The sequence below is a fragment of the Suricata suricatta genome, chromosome 11, assembly GCF_006229205.1.
Source record: "Suricata suricatta isolate VVHF042 chromosome 11, meerkat_22Aug2017_6uvM2_HiC, whole genome shotgun sequence".
NCBI classification, from domain to species: domain Eukaryota; kingdom Metazoa; phylum Chordata; class Mammalia; order Carnivora; family Herpestidae; genus Suricata; species Suricata suricatta.
Window position 1 is genome coordinate 12,625,052 of NC_043710.1, and position 20,621 is coordinate 12,645,672.

At 38.5% G+C, this 20,621-nt stretch overlaps 1 protein-coding gene across 1 annotated transcript in view; it reads right to left on the reverse strand.

Moving 5' to 3' along the window:
• Positions 1–238: 238 nt before the first annotated feature.
• The window catches only part of LOC115272233 (fatty acid desaturase 2-like protein FADS2P1), a 30,486-nt gene continuing 10,103 nt past the window's right edge, over positions 239–20,621 (reverse strand). Inside the window, exons 3-12 of the mRNA XM_029915309.1 lie at positions 19,699–19,896; positions 18,118–18,219; positions 13,521–13,646; positions 10,969–11,029; positions 6,931–7,007; positions 6,638–6,735; positions 5,540–5,636; positions 3,218–3,297; positions 1,918–2,043; positions 239–364 (exon numbers count right to left, since the gene is read on the reverse strand). Coding sequence (XP_029771169.1) covers positions 313–364; positions 1,918–2,043; positions 3,218–3,297; positions 5,540–5,636; positions 6,638–6,735; positions 6,931–7,007; positions 10,969–11,029; positions 13,521–13,646; positions 18,118–18,219; positions 19,699–19,896 — 1,017 coding nt within the window. The 3' untranslated portion in view covers positions 239–312. The remainder of the gene's footprint in view (positions 365–1,917; positions 2,044–3,217; positions 3,298–5,539; positions 5,637–6,637; positions 6,736–6,930; positions 7,008–10,968; positions 11,030–13,520; positions 13,647–18,117; positions 18,220–19,698; positions 19,897–20,621) is intronic.

Sequence of the window (20,621 nt, forward strand, 5' to 3'; positions counted from 1 at the left end):
TGTTCCCCTGTATATGCCCCAGTGATGGAGATGATCTGATTAGGTCTATTGGTAGGAATAATTTCAAGATTCTATAGAAGGAATAAAAGAATTCGGCTTCCATTTCCCTTTTGGCACCTTAATCATCTGGTATTTCCATGTAACTGCAGAGGAAATCTTCAGAGAAGGGGTTATCATGTGTCCTTGGAATTCACACTCTTGGCACACCAGGTATGCCCGTGGCACCAGCAAGTAAGCAGGAAATCTCTCTTGCACATTTACTAATCCCCCTCAGAGATGCAGCTACATGTGTGTCGAGGTTGACGCTCTGCTTCATGTTTCGTGGTAAGCATCCATCCAGAGGGCTGCAGATTTCTTCAAGGCCCTGTGGGAGAGAGAAACAAAATCATCACTAGGTGAGACTTTAAGGTAAAAGGAGCTGCTCTGTGGAACATGTGCTCTTTTTCTTGGTTCAAGGCAATATTTTCATTTTCAGCAATATCTGAAAGATGTTTTTTATGTTGCCCAGTGGAAGGAGTCAAATACACTGCATTGAGTTTTAGCAGATGAATTCACCTTTTCTTTAAGGAAGAGGTTGAGTTTTTCTTTCATTTTATTCTTTGTTGTGCCCCAAACCGTTAACTGTCCTTTTCCCTAACATTGAAAAAAAGCTCTGAGTCTCTCTAAGATAAAGCATATGCCTCTATGTCAACTCATCCTATTTTCTACCCACCATCATATTTTATAATATGAAAGATGTTTTTCTAAGCTCTGGGAATACAGCAATGAGTAGGAGAGATGTAAGTCCTACCTACATGGAGTTCCTGGTCTAGTTTGGGAGACATATATCTTATAATTTATTGTCAGATTGACTAACATACAGTCTGTAAAGTGTGCTCTTGGCTTTAGAGGTAGATTTCCATGATTCATTGCTTACATATGACACTCAGTGCTCATCCCAGCAAGTGCCCTCATCAATGCCCATCATCCATTTTTCTCTCTTGGGAGATATATATTAAATAATTTATAACCCACAATGTTATTTAATCATGATTGTGATAAAGGTTAAACTGAAGAGAAACAGGTGCTGCAAGAACAGGTGACAGATTGAGTCCTGTGGTTGAGGGAGGACCAAAATGAGGAAAAGGCATTTATGAGCCTTGGAAAGGGGATGGAAACCGACAAGGTGATATGAGGGGAGGTGATGGACTGGAGGAACATTCTAGGGAAAACCAAGGAGACAAAGGATGGGAAATTGGAAGAGGCAGGGAGTTCTGTAGCAGCTGAAAAGAGGCAACATCTCAGGAGGGCAGAAAAAGAAGAGGCGAGTGGTGGAGAGTCTGAAGTTGGAGGTCAGATAAGGCCAGGCCTGGCCTTGTTGGCATCATTTAAGACACTGTTGTTTTTGTTTTTTATCCTAAAAGAAAGAGAAACTTATCAAACCCAGATCATGTGCTGTTAATGTCCTCTAGAGGGCTGTGAATGCACCAAGATAAGTATAGATTTTCAGTTCCTTCAGGCTTCTCTGCTCTTGGTTGGTCACACACTTGTGTCCCTGGACCTTATAGGCATCTAACTTTGCAACTCTGGGCCAGATGATTTGAAAGTCCCTCCCAGCACATAAATTCTAAAGCATGTCAAAGTTCTGTAGGGGATGTAGAGACAAATAACATGCAGCCCTGGTTTTAAGAAGCTTGAGATTTAGTAGGGTAGCAAGGCATTTTCACTAAGAAGTATCTAGAAGGCAGTAGGTAAATGGTAAGAATTCTTTATTGTCATTGCATTGTTGATGTTCCCTGCAGGGTCTAGTGTTCATGCTGGGCATACAGATGCCTCTTAAGAAAGAGCTGTTGGGTAAATGATTCACAAGCCACTGAGTAGTCTGGGGACTAGCAGTGAGAGGGAAGTGAGAGCTGTGAGCTGAAAGACTGTAATTACCTGATAATATCTCCAAATGCTTCCAACAGGGGCTTTTTCACATACTGCAGTCCATGCTGGGCACACAAGGACCTCACCAAGGGTTGCACCTTGTGAAAATTATGGCGTGGCATTGTGGGAAACAGACTAGCGAAACAGAGACAGGAGATATACAACTTAGATCAAAAGAAGGAGTTTTTTGTTCCCCTATTACTAGATAAAACTCTATTAGCAGACATTGTACAATACTTCTGCTCCAGGAAGCTCAAAAACATCCTGCCAAAACATTCTTATCTAATCTCTTAACCCTCTGCATGCCCTGTGGGTGGCTATTGCTTGGTAAGACCTAAGAGACTTACCTCTATAAAATATATTTATTTGGGGCCAGGTCAAATGAAAGTTTGGGGTTTTCTACAATTTTGAATTACCTAGAGAGCTGGAGAGAAGTGCCCTCACACCCCAGTTCTGTCTCTGTCTCTTTCTGTATATACATCTCTCTCCTGCACAATGAATAGGTGAATATTCAGTAAATTTTTGTCAAGGCATATGTGGAAAAGTTCTAGAATAAGAATAAGAAAAGAGATGGGTTTTATTCAAGGCTTTCACTAATCAGCCTGATGAACTTCTCTGATAAAATGTGAATAATAATTTTTCTTATTTTGCTAAGATTTTAAAGGACTAACATGAGAGAAAGGATGAGAAAATCCCATGAGTAGGTATAAGATCTTTTTCCTTCTCTGCTTATCATAGATTTGGCTTAGATAAAATGAATGTGGAAAGTCTCTTCCTTGGGTATTCTGGAGAGATTGACTTTCAAAGTACTATCATTTTCTCTTTCTTTGGTGCATGTCTATCTAACTGCCTACTGGTAAAGTATTTCCAGATATCACTTGGAAATTGCAGTAGGAACTAGACTTTATTGTTGATTATTTTCAACCTCAGCTCCAAAGATGTAGATACAGAATGGGATTCAAATTTAATCTTAATTATGTTTCAACACAACTTGGATACACAGGCATCATGATTTTTCTTAGGTTTTGCCAACAAACCACATGTAAAAAGAAAACACCAATTCCTAAGTCCTTAGGAATCTAGAAACCAAGTCTTTGGTATTTTTTCAAGAATTTCCACCATTTACTCACAATTGTTACATCTCCTTTCTTTCTTCCCTTCCTTACCATTGATGTTAATAGAATTGAGAGAATTCTGATTCATTTTTTCCTTCCAAAATCCTGAATTCAGGGCTTTCTCTAGATTGTATGGGGGAGCCGTTATAAGTGACAGCCTTTGCCTTTTCCCATGAACTGTTTCTATCACTTACTGGTGCTCGATCTGGAAGTTCAGGTGCCCAGTGAACCAGTCATTGAAAAGGGACTGTTCAACATTACAGGTGGTAAAGATCTGCAAAGAAAAAGCTTACATTAGATGTAAGTGAGCCCAAGTGTCAAACAAAGATGTTTATTTATTCTCCAGGTGTATGGGTGGCTCAGTCATAAAGCATCTGACTTTGGCTCAGGTAGTGATCTCACAGTTCATGCGTTGGAATCCACAGTGTGTGAGCTTGAGCTTCACTTCAGGTGAGCATGAGTTCTGCTTGGGTTTGCCCTGCTTCTCTTTCTCTCTCTCCCTCTCTCTCTCCTTCTGCTCCTGGGATTCTCTCTCTCTCTCTCTCTCTCTCTCTCTCTCTGCCCCTCCTTTACTTGTGACCTCTCTTTCTCTCTCTCTCTCTCTCAAAAAAAAAAAGATATTTATTTATTCCCTTAACAAATCAATAGTTCAACAAGTTCCTATTTTGTGTAAGAAACTAAAAGGAATGTAAAAGATACTCCTTGCCAGGTCTCAAGAAGGTTATAATTTAGAAAGGGGCTAAGATACTTTGCTAAGAAGTTTATAGAAAGCAATAGACATGAAGAAGTGTGTGGGGTTTGAGAGGGCTAAATCACCATCAGCCCTTGGATACAGAAGGGTAAACTCATGAATGAGGACTCTGGCAGATGGAAAGTGGGATTATGAAATTTTGGCAGAGATTGGAACAGTTAGAATACCATTTGCATAGAGTACACTTGAAGGACTTCTAGATGGGAAGTAAGGCATTCAGTTGTTCCAGCCTCGGGTTCTGAGCAAAGAAGTGCCTATCAATTTAAGTAGTTTCCTTTACAGTCTAATGAATTTTACTTTACAAACTTAAACTATTATCCTGAGAAGGAGTTCATGGGCTTCTCCAGACTTCCAAGATTAAGAACCTTTATGAATGTCATTTTACTCAATGCCTTTCTAAGGTTTAATTCCATTTGGCATTGTTGCTGTTTTGAATGTTATTTTTGTGGTTGTTTTATGTCAATGTTTCTCAAAGTGTATTTTGGAGCACCTCAGGGTTTTCTAAGATTCTTTCAGGGAACATGCAACGTCAAAACTATTTCCAGAATGCTTCTAAAATAGCATTTACTTTTTTAAATTTCCAATCTCTCAGACTTGTACATTGGGTTTTTCCTCCAGAGACTTCTAAATATGAAATGGCATCATCAGTCTGATGTTTAACATGTATTGGTTTTATTCTTGTTATTTTAAAGTTAATTAATAAATAAATGTTTAAAAAGTCTCAGTTTCAATTTCAAATATAGTAAATATCAATAGCTATAACTTACATAGAAAAAAGCTCTTTGAGGCTCTCAAGAGCATAAGGTGGTTTTGTGATCAACAAGTTTGCCTGAAGGGAAGGCCCACTGATTTTGGGATTGAGTTTGGAGGAAGAAGTATATAATGACTGCATTTTCCAGTTAATCATGGCATGGCTATTGGTTTAGGAGGCAGGGGTATTCTATACTGGTCATAACTCCATTAATCATTAAGAGCATGTTCAGAGAGCATAACAATATCTTCTCTCTGGGCCTTTCTATCTATACAAAGAAATGGGGTGATTTCAGGAGACTTCTAGGTGTAAAATTCATTCTGTAATTCTAGGTCAGATTCACTTGAGAGTTTGTTGCTCTGCAGGAGACAGGTCAGCAAACACTTCTTGTAAAGTGATTCTCATAGTTTCTCAGTTTTACTTTTGAAGCATGAAAGCAATTCATAGATAATATGTAAATATACAAGCATGACTGTTTTCCAATAAACTTTAATTTGCAAAAATTGGCAGTGGGCTGGATTTGGCTCTTGGACTATTGTTTACTGCTCTTTAAACATGTTTTTTTTAATGTTTATTTGTTAATTTTGAGGGGGAGTGAGACAGAGAGAAAGAGAGAGCGAGCCAGCATGGGAGGGGCAGAGAGAGGGAGAGAGAGAACCTTACATCCAGTCCAATTCACTATCTCATGAACCGTGAGATAGTGAATTGAGCTGAAACCAAGAATCTTATGGTCAGCTGTCTGACCCTTTAGAGCAAATTAGACTGCTTAGGTTTAAAACCTGATTTCTACCACTTATTAACTGTGTGATGTCATACAAGTTACTCAGCTTCTTCATGCCTTAATTTTATCATCTGTAAAGGGGTAATAATCATAGCACCTTTGTGTAGTTATATGCAAAACAGTGGGTGATGCTGGCCTCCTAGCAAGTATTCCATGGTAGAAATTATTATATGCAGAAGCCACACTCTAAATCAGTATAGTTTGAAGAATCTTTTCCAGGAACTCTCCCTTACCTGAGTGCTGACCCAGTCCCAGTTCTGCTCATTGCTCATTTTCATTGGTATGTGGCTCATCTGGGTAACAAGTGTTATCCAAGGACTTTCAATAAGCCTTTCAGAGAATAAAAAGAGAAAGTGATGACTTCTTGGGGTGTTTCAGTTCCCAACACTGGGCTTGCACAACTGCAGCCAGATCTGTTTGAGCTCTGGAGGAAATGGAAGGGAATCAAAGATTCCATTCAGATTCCAACACAATGGTGGTAATTTGTTTTCCTCTTTGGAGGCCCTTTATAAGTAGAGATGACACACTACAGGCCTTTGGTCACATGACCAATCTTGCAGCCTAATGTATGGGAACAGTGACCCCAAAGTTTGTTGCAGCATTGGAGCAAGGATCAAAAGATACCTAGGGCATATGCAAAGTGATTAACAGCCTTTGTCATCAGATAGAACTTGCCTCAAGATCTGGTTTGGTACGGCCATTGGCCCTTACTTGCTCTGTAACTTTGATAAATGATTTAATCTCTCTGAGATTAATGAAGATGATCCTACCTACATCATAGGAGGTGCAAGGATTACATCAAATAAGGTGATCAAATACGGTAAGATAATGCAGGTTAATCCTTTGTAAAAGTGTGTGATGTATAGTAGTAGTCAGTATCCTTGTTATTATGTAAGGTTTAGAATTATAGTGTGAAAGAATAAGAGAGGAATAAATTGGGAAGTTGAGAAGAGCTATTTAGTTGAAGGCATTTTGGTTTTGGGAATATCTCTAGCCATAAAATAACATTAAAAATTCTTGTCTCTCCATTATTTTTGGCAAGGATTTTGGTATCCAGTCAGATTACAATTCTAAAGAATTTGGGGTCAGATGAAATTCTGCAACTTGGAGTTAAGCATGTGGGAAGAAAATAACAAGATTGGGCAAATAAATTCTTTTTTCCAAATTCTTACTCAACTACCTCAATGTTTAGAAAAATATTTTTGTGAAATATCTCAGTTACAGAATGGGGTATGGTATTCCAATCTTCTGCTAATAAAAAATATCTCAGATAACAGAGGTAAGAGGATCATCTAGGTTACAGGAACAAAAGGATACTCTTGCTTTCTTACTTGACGAAATATATGAGCAATATGGTTCCAAAGATTCCATAGAAAGGGCCAAATGTGATAAAATGGCGGATGTAAAAGCTGCTGACCCAGGCAACGTCCTGCAGAGAAAAGTGATTGACAGTTAAATGCCCTGCACACAAATTCATTTCCTCTTCACAGGTCTAAGGCCCCTTCAAGAACTGGCTAAATCTTATTCCTTATTATTCAAGGAAGCAACATCTGGAAGGGGCCACGCATTTTCACATCCCCCTTTCTACTAGATCTAGCTTCAGAGGATGAGTCAAATTACTCACCATCCAATAACTTTGGAAGAACATCACGTAGATGGATTCCAGATTGAAATATATAGGCATGAGGAGGGGGAGCCCAACTGAAAAAGAATACAAAAAAGATGGAGACTAAGTGAGTAGAATGTGCCAATGCAAATATGTAGGAGTCTATTTCCTTAACATGCCACTCCTGGAATGTTGCCCCGGAGAAGAGAGCCAAAGTGGAGTTTCACAACCACATCCTGGACTCCACGGGGCTTTTTGAGTCTCTGAGGTTGAACCAGGTTTTGGTTCAAGCTCTCTCAAGGACACTAAGGAAGTGAAAGATTTGAAGATTTGAGTCATTCTTATGGAGGCAACCCAGGAGAGCTTCTGGTCCATGGAATCTGTCAGTCCATCACAAGCTTTGGGATTGGGCCCTGGCCCTGTTATAATATGTCAAGGTGGCAGAAACACAAAGGCTATACTCAATTCCTGACCAGATGGTTATTTACCTGCGTCTTCTCCAGGACCAAGGAGACTGCCTAGAGCACAAAGGAGTGTGTTGGAATCCTTCTGGGTTTTGACAGCTCTGTCCTTGACCAGACTTTAGTTGTACCTTCTTTCTCTACTATGTCTCATTTTGACCTTCAGACTCTCAAACTCTGCAAACTCTTAGCACAAAAGATTTTGTTCACCCCCCACACTAAGATGCTTGAATGAACATGAGCATAGTTTTTAATAGCTTAAGGCCATTCCTCTGGGAAGATCTCAGCCTTCTTGCAGTTCTGCCTGAGAAAGTTCAACATTGCAAAATGAATTTATTTTTGTTCAAACCAAAACTGACTATTGACCTCAGATCTCCCTTTTCTTAGAAAATTTACAATTGTAAAATTATTTCTCTGTCTTTGAGACAAATCTTCTACAACCCAGAAATGTCTTTCTCAAGGACCTGGGAGTTATTCCTTCACTTTTTTTCATGTTTATTTCTTTTTGAGAGAAAGAGGGACAGAGTGGGGGCAAGAAAGGGGCAGGGAGAGAGGGAGACACAGAACCAGAAGCAGGCTCCAGGCTCTGAGCTGTCAGCACAGAGCCTGATGTGGGGCTTGAACTCAGGAGCCATGAGATCATGACCTAAGCTGAAGTCAGCCGCTTCACCGACTGAGCCATCCAAGTGCTTCTGGGAGTTATTCCTTTGAATATACTCATCCAGGATAGGGCCCTGTCTCCCAGTCTCTCTGTATGGGGGGTGGGAACCTAACTTTCATAAACACCAAGCTGCAGATACAGATGGCTTATTCACACTGACCAACTTTCCCTCCCACCAAGGTCTTTTGGAAATTTCCTGTAGCACACCCAGTGTTTAAAAGGTCTCCCACCTTTTGGTCTAGCAGAATTGAGCTGAGTTTATACTGACGTTCCTTTCTCTTACTATGGAAGCCTGAATAAAATCTGTCTTGTCATCTTTAAAAAATGTCCAGGGGCGCCTGGGTGGCTCAGTCCGTTGGGCCTCCGATTTCTGCTCAGGTCAGATATCACGTTCGTGGGTTCGAGCTCCGCATCAGGCTCTGTGCTGAAAGCTAGCTCAGAGCCTGGAGCCTGCTTCCAGTTCTGTGTCTCCCCTCTCTGCTCCTCCCCATCTCATGCTCTGTCTCTCTCTGTATCAAAAATAAATAAAACATTTAAAATGTCCAGTTCTGTTTCTCTTTGACACTTTGAATGTGACTTACAGTTTTGAGGTGTTAAATTGGCATTTGAAGGAAAAAGACATAATGAAACGGCTCTGAAGAGCAGAGAGTTTTGTGAAGTGGGAATCATGTAGTGAATCCACACCATTCACTCATTCCTCCTGAGCTAAGGGCATATTGCAGAACTACAGACAGGGAAGAAATTTCCGAAAAGCAAATCCAAAAGCTTTTATCAAGTGAACAAACACGCTGTTGGTTAGGCTGAAGATCAGCTACCTTTCAAAATGGGGCAACCTATTTGGTTTCTCCTTTTGGTCATGCAGAAAAAGAGAGGGGGCTATCATAGAGTAAGGTTGCAGAATTCCAGCCATAGAAGGGGCAGCAGTGGATACTGGACCCCTTACCTCAAAAATAGGCCATTCTGGCCAGGCATGTTACAGATGGCTACTAATGGTCAACATTTGAGCAAATCAGATAATCTGCAACAGCTTCCCAACTCCATAACTGTTGGCATATGGGACCAACTAATTTCTTTTTTTTTAAACTTTTAAAAATTTTTAAATTTTTCAATGTTTTAATTTATTATTTATTTACTTAGTTTAATGGAAGGTCTTTTTTTTTTTAAATATAATTTATGTCAAATTGGCTTACATACAACACCCAGTGCTCATCCCAACAAATGCCCTCCTCCCATTTTCCCTTTTCCCCCACCCCCCATCAACCCTCAGTTAGTTCTCTGTATTTAAGAGTCTCTTATGGTTTTCCTCCCTCCCTTTCTGTTTGTAACTATTTTTTCCCTCTTCCCTTCCCCCATAGTCTTTTGTTAAGTTTTGCAAGATCCACATATAAGTTAAAACATATGATATCTGTCTTTCTCTGACTGACTTATTTCACTTAGCGTAATACCCTCCAGTTCCGTCCACATTGCTGTAAATGGCATGATTTCATTCTTTCTCATTGCCCACTAGTATGCCATTGTATATATAAACCACATATTCCTTATTCATTCATCAGTTGATGCACATTTAGGCTCTTTCCATAATTTGGCTATTGTTGAAAGTGCAGGGCCAGCTAATTTCTTGTTGTTAGGGGTTGTCTTGTGCATTGTAGGGTGTTTAACAGAACTACTGGCTTCTACCCACTGGATGCCAGTATCATCTTTCCCTTCACTGAGTTACCAATGAAAACTTGTTTTGTGAGCGGTCATGAATTTGATTTTGGTTAAGAGGAAAGCATTTTTGCTTATGATATTTTTAAATCATTTTTTAGGTTTATTTATTTTTGAGAGAGAGAGCGAGAGAGAGGGGAAGGGCAGAGAGAGAGAGGGAGACACAGAATCTGAAGCAGACATCAGGCTCTGATCTATTATTACAGGGCCCAATGTGAGGCTCAAACTCACAAACTGTGAGATCATGACCTGAGCTGAAGTTGGATGCTTAACTGAGTCACCCAGGTGCCCACTTATGATATTTTTTATCAATATCAGAATTATGTAGCTACCTTACTTCCTTTCAAGCTTGAACCCACATTCATATCTATTTATATATATTTGCACATATATATGATGCTAACTTATATTGGGTGCAGCCTTCATGAAAGATTTCCAGTGACTTGTGTTTATAAAGGGGGAGTTTAAACATTTACAGGATTACTGAGCTTCAAAAATTGACTAGAAATGCCACTGTACTCTCCACTTAGAAACTGAACAAAGTTCTAGGTCTTAACAGTTCTTTGATATAAATGATAGCAGTCTTCTTGAAAGTTCTTTGATATAAATGATAGCAGTTTAGAAATTTAAAACCCTTTATCTTACAAAATAAACTTTGAATAGTGGAAGGTTTCTTTTGTGTTTTAAAACATCTTTAGAGTTGATTGTTCAAGCATTGGCTTTCCGTAAAAAAAATTATCATGTTAAATTTAGACTGTACTAGGATATTCATAAGTTTTGCTGCTTGGGCAGTTTTAGTGACTATCTTTGCTCCTGAGCATCTACAGTTCTGGCTTCATAATGTCAATGCTTTGGCATTCTTTTTCTATTTCTCTTTCCTCCCTATCCAAATACTACTATTCTTTTCTTCTTGATAGGCATTTAGTTTTTCTATGATGATAGTCTCAGACGCAAGGTCCTTTGATTGGCATCCTGACTTCTATCCCTCCTGAAGCATCTCAGGAGAAGCACATTAAAGTTAAAACACCTATTTGCTTTCTCATGTTTTCCTTTTCAGACTTTTGCCCCCAGGAAGTTTGAAACAAGATATGATGACTTTTTCAAGTCACAATAAAACATGGGCTGGTCTCTCCGTGAGAGACCTCAATGCTGATGTGCCATCTAGCTTGATAGCCATGTGCTTCAAGGATGTGGGATGATAAGGAAAGTGACTCCAAGGAGACTCACCTATGTAGAAATACAGGTGCTGTTTTTCATAGTTGATGTATTTGATTTTCATCTTGCCAAACTGAAAGGAAAGAGCATAAAACTAAAATAAGAGACAATACTTGTGGTCGTTATACTCAAGAACACTGCTGTGTGTGTGTTCAAAATCTCTATGGAAAGAGCCATATGGTAAGAATTTATTGGCTGTCATACTTGAGGCACTAGAAGCATCTTTTTGTTTAATTAAGTGTGGGTAATTTTTGCATTTGATTATGGGGGTTTTGATTTTTAAAAAAATCCTATGGAAGCCATTTTACAACATTTTTCCTTCTATGGAGTGGAGTGGTTATCAAAAATCTGATAAGTTTTCCGGTCCTTTTAACTATGGTGTTTAGAATTCTACTTGAAGCCCATCTCCATTCATTCATTCAACAGATATTTATCAAATGGTTATGTGATAAAAGATATAGGCATGGCCCCTCTTATCTGTCCCATCTTTCCTTCTTTGTGTTTTCATCGTGGATCTCACACTGTGATGAATTATTTCTAAGGTGTAATGATATTACATAAAATTTTAATGCTGGGAATTTGATTAATTTTCTAGGAATCTCCTTAGTTAATTTAGCTTGTGCTCAGTGCATAAGGACAGCAAATTTCCTGAGGAGAGGCATAGAGGTAATGATTATATCTCCAGTACCTAGTAAACATACAGTAACTGTTTAGTTGAATGAATGAAAATGAAAATTTACCTCTGCTCTATATTTTTACTGTATGTGAACTTGGTCACAACACTAGGGACAATGTTTGATTTCTGCTCTCCTCCATTTTGTTGTTACTTCCTTTCCTGCTTATAGACTTTTCTTCATATTTGGATAGCAGGGTTGACCTTTCCTTCTCTTAGTGTCATAGATAAAAAGTTGTAGTATGCTGATGATGTTAAATTGCTATTTGCAATTACGTTCAAACCTCCAGATATTTAAGTAGTGGGAAACATGGAAAAAACAGCAGGTGGAAATTTCTGGGAGCCAGCACACCTAGATGGAGGACTGATTTTGAATATCATTCCAAAGGAGAGCTCTAAGTCTTCCAGAACACGAGCACAGGACCTGGCACATAGAATGTTTGAAAAAAATGGTAGGAAGATTGGCAATAAAGTGAGATGGAATAAAAAGTGCAGGACTCACTAGAACCATTTTTTAAATGTAAAACAACTGAATATTCTGGTTTAAGTAATTTCAAGCAATGTCTCAGACAGTGACTCTGAAACCATAATACACAGAACCCTAAGGCCTCAGGACATGTCCCCAAAGCAGCTATAAACCTCATCATTTGTGAAGAGGTAGCCATGTATATTGAACATAGCCTTAAGAATGTACTTCTGTGGAGGGGCAGCCTGCTTCATAAAATTCAGTCAGACAAATCCTTCTTGCTCTGTGGGGATGACTAAAGAAATCAAAGTGTCATTGTCATACTTTTGTTGATGAGCATAGGAGTCCACAAACATCAGAAAAGTCCAACTTATTTGTGGGGCCATTGTCAAAAGCAACTGATTTGTAACCACAGCCAGAGATTTTTTTAAAAATCTAGTCAAGATATTGTTTCCTAATTCAGCTGGAGAAGAAGGTTTCGTCTTCTGAAGCTGGGAAAACTTATTTTCAAAAAGTCGCACAATTTTTGATTTATGTAGCACAAAGTTCAGGCAGCAACTGACAGAGCTATACTCTTATTTTTAATAAAACTCCTAAATTGTTTCAGGAAATAGCAGCCTTTTTCTAAGCATCTGACTTTCAGGATCTACCATTTCCCCAGTACTTCATTTTTCTGTAGTTATCCTTGTACTTCGTTTTTTGAAGTAAGATTTTCTCCTTAAAATTTTGGTTATAGTCCTTTACATGATGATTTTGAGTTGAGGCTAAAAAAAATCAACAACTGACAAATTCTGAAGTTGACTTTGTTCCTCTTTTTTTCTATTGTTTAACAAGTCCAAATGAGAAGTGAGATCTCTAAGTATCATACAAAGCATTTGGGCTGTGGTTCATGTACAAATGAACCAAATGAACATGAACTAAAAAAACACCAGCACAGCCTTTTCTCACTGAGCTAGAATTAGTTGAGATAACTAGTTATTCAGATATTTGTGATTGAGTGCTTATTGAATATGCTGACATGTTTTCTGAGAGAATGTCTCCATATTCTTGTTAAATTTTGGAGAGTCATTGCTGACTTTAGTCTTCTGGTTTCACTACTTAACAGTAATGTCAGGCCACTGGGCAGGGATCTGTTTGTCACCAGGATTGCTCAAGCAGGGTGAAAGGAGGTATCATATTTCCTGCTGTAAGAGGTCGGCGGTATGTCCTTTAAGATCAGACAATCACGTGATCCACATATCCTTCCCTTTGTACAGCCTCAAATTCAGTTATTTCATGTCTATATCCTGGACATAAAGGAGACATACTCTGAGAAGGTGCTCGAAGTGGGAACCCCCATCTTCATCTTTCTGGGACAAGACTATAGATATTTCCAGGAATCACTTCTGGGAACACTTCTTATGTGCTCAGGAGTTCTAAACATACCTTGACAGGTTGCAATTCTCCCAGTAGGAAAAGTGCGCCCATATCAATATCTGGATCTTTGGGGTAGATGTTTGTTTTTACGTGATGTTGGGAGTGTCGGTAATTCCACCACTTTGTTGATAGGCCCTGAGGAGAAGAGAGGTTTCATTAGCTGCAAGATGTCTCTCCTGAAATATCTTTCACTACCAGTTTTTTGCATGCATCTCCAAAGTCAAAGTAAGATATCTGAGCTTCTTGAACTTGTTCCCTGACTCCTGGGTCACAGAATAGCTCATTGGACTGAGCCTTTCAAAACCTACAAACAAATAATTATGGGATTCAGGAACACAAATTCAGGAAAATTCATAAAAACCTGTTGAAATGAAATGTTTTTCCATCCTTATTTTTTGGGGAGAGTCCTCATTTTAAAAATTCTGAAGATAAGTAGGACAGAGAATATTCCTATTTTACAAATAAAAAACTCAGCTCTAAAACTAATTAGCTCTGGGGGAAAAATAGTCCTAGGAATCCGGCTTTCATGAATATTTAAATGAATCATGGATCTGAAATAATCTTGTAGGGGGCTTGGCTCAGAATATTTCATGTTCAGGCTTCCATGACCTCATATAAAAATAAATGAGAATAAAAATAATTTAATTGGTTCTGAGCTCAAATAATCTCTGATGAGGTTGTTTGTGATTTTCTCTCTCTCAATGATAGTGTGAAAGTTTTAATAGAAGAAGGATTTGGAAGCAGATCATTGTGGTTTCATATCCTGGATGTATAAATACTGCTCTGTGGTTTGGGTAAATTTTGCCTTCTTTGAGGCTCTATTGTATCTTTGGTAAGGATAATATGATGACACTTCTGTGGGTTGTTTGGGGAGACATGAAATGATGTATGGAAAATGTTGACATGTTGAAATATTACATTTCCTCTCTTTTCCCCTATTACATTAATTATTACATAAGAATAAACAGTATTTGTTTTTTTATTGCATATTTGGCATCTCTCAATAACTGGCCTAAACATGTTTTAGATCTTCACTGTCCAATATGATACCTATGAGCTACATTCTGGTTATTGAGCACCTGAAGTGTGACCAGTCAAATCAAGATGAGTAGTACATGTGTAATATTGGATTTTGAGACTCAGGATGAATAAAGGAGAGTAACATATCATATTAATGATTTTTATATTGGTTATATGTAGAAATGATAATATTTTGAATATATATAGTAATAAAGTTATCTTTTAAAATGTGACTGTTACATAATTTAAAATGATTTATGTCATTTTAATGTGGCTTGCATTATATTTCTGTGGGACTATGCAGGTCTGGACACTACATCCATGGTCGAGGGGGATGAGCATGTTTGAAAGTCTGCAGGTGTTCAGAACTGCCTTCCATAGTCCTTGCTGCAGAGTCCTCTCTTAGCAAATCCCTCCTGATTTCATATCTCAAGAATGATAGTTTCTTTTTACCTCTAACACTTCCTACCATCCTTATAGGGAAATCTCTCTTCCTCCATTGCACATCTCTCCACTGAATCTCATGCTTGAAAGGGAAATCACTTTCCAAACATTTCCTTTTGGATGTCTCATGATATGTCAAACTGAACATGTACTCATCAGTTTTATTCCCTCGGTGGGGCCTCCATTGTACTCTACTCTTCTCACATCAGACTGCATACCACCCAGTCACTCTTACAATTGTGCAACTTGCTCTTTTCATGATTTATTTTAAAGTACATCTCATGCATCAGACACCAAGCCAAGCATTTGGATTATAGAGTTAGACATGAGAAAATTGGGTTCCCATACTTATGAAATATACAACCTATGGGAGCAATAGATAAACAAGGGATTGCTATATGCAGTGACTCACTGTGTTAATGAAATCCTTCGAGAGCCAAGATTTTAACTGTACTCTTGGAGTCAATGACTATCTGTGGAAGTTGATAATAGGAGAGACAAATTTTGATTCATGATAAGTCAGGGAGAAGACCTTGACAGCTCAAGGTCTTGGAACTTAGAACAGTGATCAGAGTAATTATGGGTGTGATCTAAAGCAGTTGGCTCTACCTTTGTCCCTCAGTCTGGAAGCCACAATCACTGGGGGCAAGGAATAGAGTCATCCACTGGGAAGTGAAGATTATCAGCTTCATGCAAACAGGCTGCACCTGCACCAAATTCCATATAGGAACCATCCTAGGTCATTCCTCATTTCCAAGTTAGGTCCTTTCTTGGCACATTATAAGACATCCAAACGGGCCTGAAGCCATTTTTGGCTTGAATTCAAAGCCTTGCTAGTGGGTATGCATGGTCTTGGGCAATTTCCTCATCCGTGAAATGGATGAGAACAATATTACAAGAAATAACATGCTTGAAACTCCTCCCCCCCAAATTATTTTAGGATGTAGTCATGGAAAGAGGATAGGCCAGATTTTCAAGGCAAGTCTAAATATCAAATGTACAGTCTCTTTGTCCCTAGTATAATACTTGATTCTTATAGTTTTCAAACTGCATATGCTCGGTCTTGGGGAGGGGGAGTTGAAAAATGTGCTACAGGGAGTCCATTTTGATTTGAGCATTGCATAGAAGCCCAAAATATGTGCAGATATTCCATGGTGTGCTTTCAAAAGGACTCTTATATTGTGCAAACACTGCAAAGACCAGACATACACAATTACTAACATAGCTAGTGAGTGAATATTCCATAAAACTCTCAGGGCAAAGGTAAATTGATAGTAAGTCAAGTTTTGAAGTTTAAAATTGTGATGTATGTAGATGGTGATGTTTTTGCTGCTTATATTACAATTTTCTTTTTTACCTCCCTCCTGTCCACCTTTCCTTCCTACAGATAGTTTTCTATGCTGTACATGGTTGAAGCCTACACTCACTTTGCTCACAAATTACTGGTTTTATCTGCAAAAAGGTAGAGTATACTCAATTTGCTTTTAGAGCATTTCCTATTTATTTACTCCTTTCATGAGTCATCAAGGTTATTATTCATTTCAACTAATGCAAAAGTGTTTCTGGCAACATAATTTATATATATAGAGAAAGCTGTGTACAAATTTGGACCAGTGGGAAAGCAGTGACTTTTAAAAAGCACCAGCAAGGGTGGCGCTTGAAATATTACATATACTGGCACCAAGTCAACTGTCAATTACCTCCAGGGCACATGAGTCTTCCTTTTCCTCAAAACATGGGAGGGAGAGTGGGAGGGCCTATTACCTTAATTCTTACCAGACATAAGAAACTGCTTTTGTTTTTATTCTGTAATAAACATTTCTGACTGAAAATATCAACACTTTGTCAGTATAACATGAGTGCATAGAGGGCAGAACTGTGTACCTACAGTTAAATGAAACTTATCACATAAAAGGACAATATGTTATTCATTCTAATTATTTTGAGGAACAGGCATCATTTTAATATGAATCCAGATCTAACTCTGTTACTTAATCTACTTAACTTAGTTTCCTCAGCTGGAAAGAGGGTTGATAAGACTGATTTTAAATATCTTTCAGTTCAATATAAAACCAGTGTGTTAAGGCAAAACAAGTCAGCTCGGAGTCAGTGCTTATTAGTTTTTCCTAAAATGAGCTGGCTTGAATGCATGATTTGGCTTAGTGGAAGGCTCAGAAGCATTTCCCCCCATCTGGGCCAGAGAACATAGTCACTAAATCCTATAATGTCATAGAAAAACAGACATCCAGTTTAACTCCTAATATTAGAGATGAGAAAACAGTGAGAGGTAGAATATGACTCAGTCAAGATCGAACAGGGGCCCTCATCATAATCAGAACTAGAACCTACTCTGGGTAGTCCTGTACTGTTTCCTTGGTTCATCCACCCATCCACCTACCCATCCATCCATCCATCCACTCATAAAATGTTATTGAAGACCTACTATGTGCCAGGCACTCTGATAGGTGTTGCACTGCCATGGCACATAGGACCAAGCACCTGCCTCCTGGAATTTGGGCAGGGGTAGGGCAAGACCAACTTCCATCATCACCACTGCTTTTTCCAGCAGTCTGGGATTTGCAATGCTTGACTCTTGAACAGTGCCATCTGACCTTTCTTGCCCACTCTTTTTCTTTCTCTTCACGTTTTCTATTCTGCATCCTTCCCTTTATTTCCTCATAGTCCTATCCTTCCAAGACTAATCAGGATTGCTGAATTCCTGTGGTTTCCCAGAAGTAAATGTTCAGACTTCTAAGAACATTCCCATTCCTGATTTCACAGAGCACCTCTTCGTTTATTTATAAAGGCATAATCCTTCTCCTGTGAGGTGGTTTCTTAATGGGATGCCAAGGATTAGGCCAAAGAGTTTTTTAAGGTCAGAAAACTATTAGAACTTCCTAAATAAAAATAAAGCTTTCTTTATAAAAATTTAAAATCCCAATTTTAGTATATATATTATAATGTTATATTACATATTAGTAATGTAACAATGTAGTATCTACATTGTTAGTATGTTTACATTTATTTGCAAATCTATTTGTGTACAAACATTTTTTACTAATCTGCTGCACAAACAAACTTGGTAATCATTGTCTGAGGAAATTTTTTGAGAATCCCATCATGCTCCATGAACACCCTGTACCTTGAAATGACTCATCATAATTATTTGCATCAGGTGGTTCCACTTGGACTTAGTAAATATGGAAAGGTGTCCCAAGTCATGCTGCAGATATGAACTTTGAACCTAGGAGAGATGAAATTGTTGTTAGAGAAGTTGAGAAGCCAAGAGGAAATTAATAAATGAGCCTGCTCATAGATTCAGGAGCCCATTGGAGAAGAAGGGTGGGAGATCTCATCTGGTTCCAAGCCAAGTTCACTTTTTATTTCCTATACACTGTGTTCTTTCCCACCTGTGTGCCTTTGTGCATGGGTTCTGTCAGCTTAGAACATTTTCCTTGCCACTGTCAAAACCTTCCAGCGAGGAGTAGAAAGAGTATGGCCTTTGGAGTCAGGCAGATATAGGTTCTAAACCATTCTTCAGCTGTATGTATTGCACAGATCTTGGAAAGTTAGTTACTCAGTAGCTCCAAACCTCAGCTCTTCATCTAATCAGTAGGGATAATAAATAATATCTTACTCATGGGCTGTTGGGAAACTTAAATACCTACAAAGTGCTTGGCTTATGCTAATCACTACACAAACATTTGTTTCTTTTCCAGTTTCCAAAATAATTGCTTTTCAAGGAATAAAGCAAGTTGACTTTACAAAAAAATTAACATAAATTCTGGAATTAACTTTGATGTTAATTTTCCATAAAACCTTCTGCAGTTATTCCAATGAAAATTAAATGCCTCATTCTGCTTTAATAGCACACATTTGTTCCTCTCCTTGGCATTAATGTCATTCTGTATGTGTACCAGTTTGATCAATCTCTCCCACTGGAAGACTCTTTTCCCAAGAGCAGGGACCAGGAGCATTTTCTTTCAGACCCACAATACAGCATTGTGCCTACAGAAAGCCGTGTTTAGACTCACACTTCATTTAACAAAGATTGATCAGATGTTCTGCTATGCCCCCGTAGTTGATTGGCATTTATGGTGGAATCCATACTTCTTTTTTTAAAGTTTTATTTAAATTCTAGTTAGCTAATGTGCAGTGTAATATTAGTTTCAGGTGTACAATATAGTGATTCAACATTTCCATACAACTTCTGGGGCTCCTCATGACAAGTGCCCTCCTTAATCCCCATCACGTATTCCTTCATCCACCCACCCCCTCTCCTCTGGTAACCATCAGTTCATTCTTTATAGTTAAGAGTCTCTTTCTTGGTTTGCCTCTCTCTCTCTCTTTCTGTTGATTGGAAGATGAATAAAAGATAAAGGTGAGTGTTACGTCGCTGAAAAATGACTTCAGTTACTGAACTGTTATGGATAAAATTGGGCAAAGACTAGTACCTGTCATAGATTAAATACTTTCCATGTGCCAGTCACTGTGCTGTTTTCACAATAACTTGTTTAGTAAGGAATATTTCCATAAAAATTATTATCCCCATTTGCAGACAAGAGGCTGGGGTCTGGCAAGGTGTGGTAACTTGCTGGTGTCAGACGCTGATTATAGCTTGCCAGGAAGTGACAGGCAGCAGCTAGCACAAGTCTAAAGGGAGAAGGAAACAATTCTGAATCTTCCCCTAAAGCTACTGCTTGGTTTTTGAGTACATGCTTACCTGGGAAATTGTGAGAAGCAAGGAAATGAATATTGTCACAAGCCAGCCACTGCCAAAATACCACACCATTAGCCAAGCCAGGGTTTCTAAAATGAAGACCTGGGCGAAGTGAAGGAGGAAGAACACCGGGTTGGCACTGAACATGTTCATGGCCTCTAATGTCCTCCGCAATTCTTGAAAATCTTTCACCAACTGGGACTGAGAAATAAATGTTCAAGGAAGGAATTAGTTCCCTCAAGGAACTCAATAAACACAATAATTCATTCTATTACCTTCCTAATATCTTAATTTCATGAATAGAAATTTAATTATATTAATACATTTAATTGGGCAAAATTAAAAACATAAAACTATGAACAAACAAAACTTCTTAAAAAGGTAATGATAACATTTTTTTTTCTGGAAAAGAGAAAGTTTGTAAACTGTCCTCTAACCATTTTGGAGCTCACAATTAGTGGTGTTTTTTGGGTGGGGGGGGTTAGGATGGTATTGTGTCTAACAGTTGCCTTTTAAATCATCAGTATTGTTTCGGGTATTGATTGATTGATGTCCAATTATACTTTGGAGAACTGTGTTGTCTATATGGATTTGTGTTACAGTAGTTAGTGGTACAGTTTACACAGAATTTTCTACATCATCAGCAATTCAGTATGTGCAAAGGGCCCTTTCATTAAAGATGATGAACATAAAAAAATGCAGTTCACTTGGATTAGCTCGAAGGGTGACTTTCTTGTCAGCTGATTAATGAGTTCCTAGAAACAGGGCAGGATCTCTGCTGACATTAGTATGTGTCTGCTGATGTGTGTTGGGGGGCTGGGGGGTTCCTGGTCCTGTATTTGTGTAACATGAATATGTTCATGTGGGTGCATGAGCAAGGCTAGTATTGGTTTACAAGTTTGCCAGTAAGACTGTAGAGTCAATGC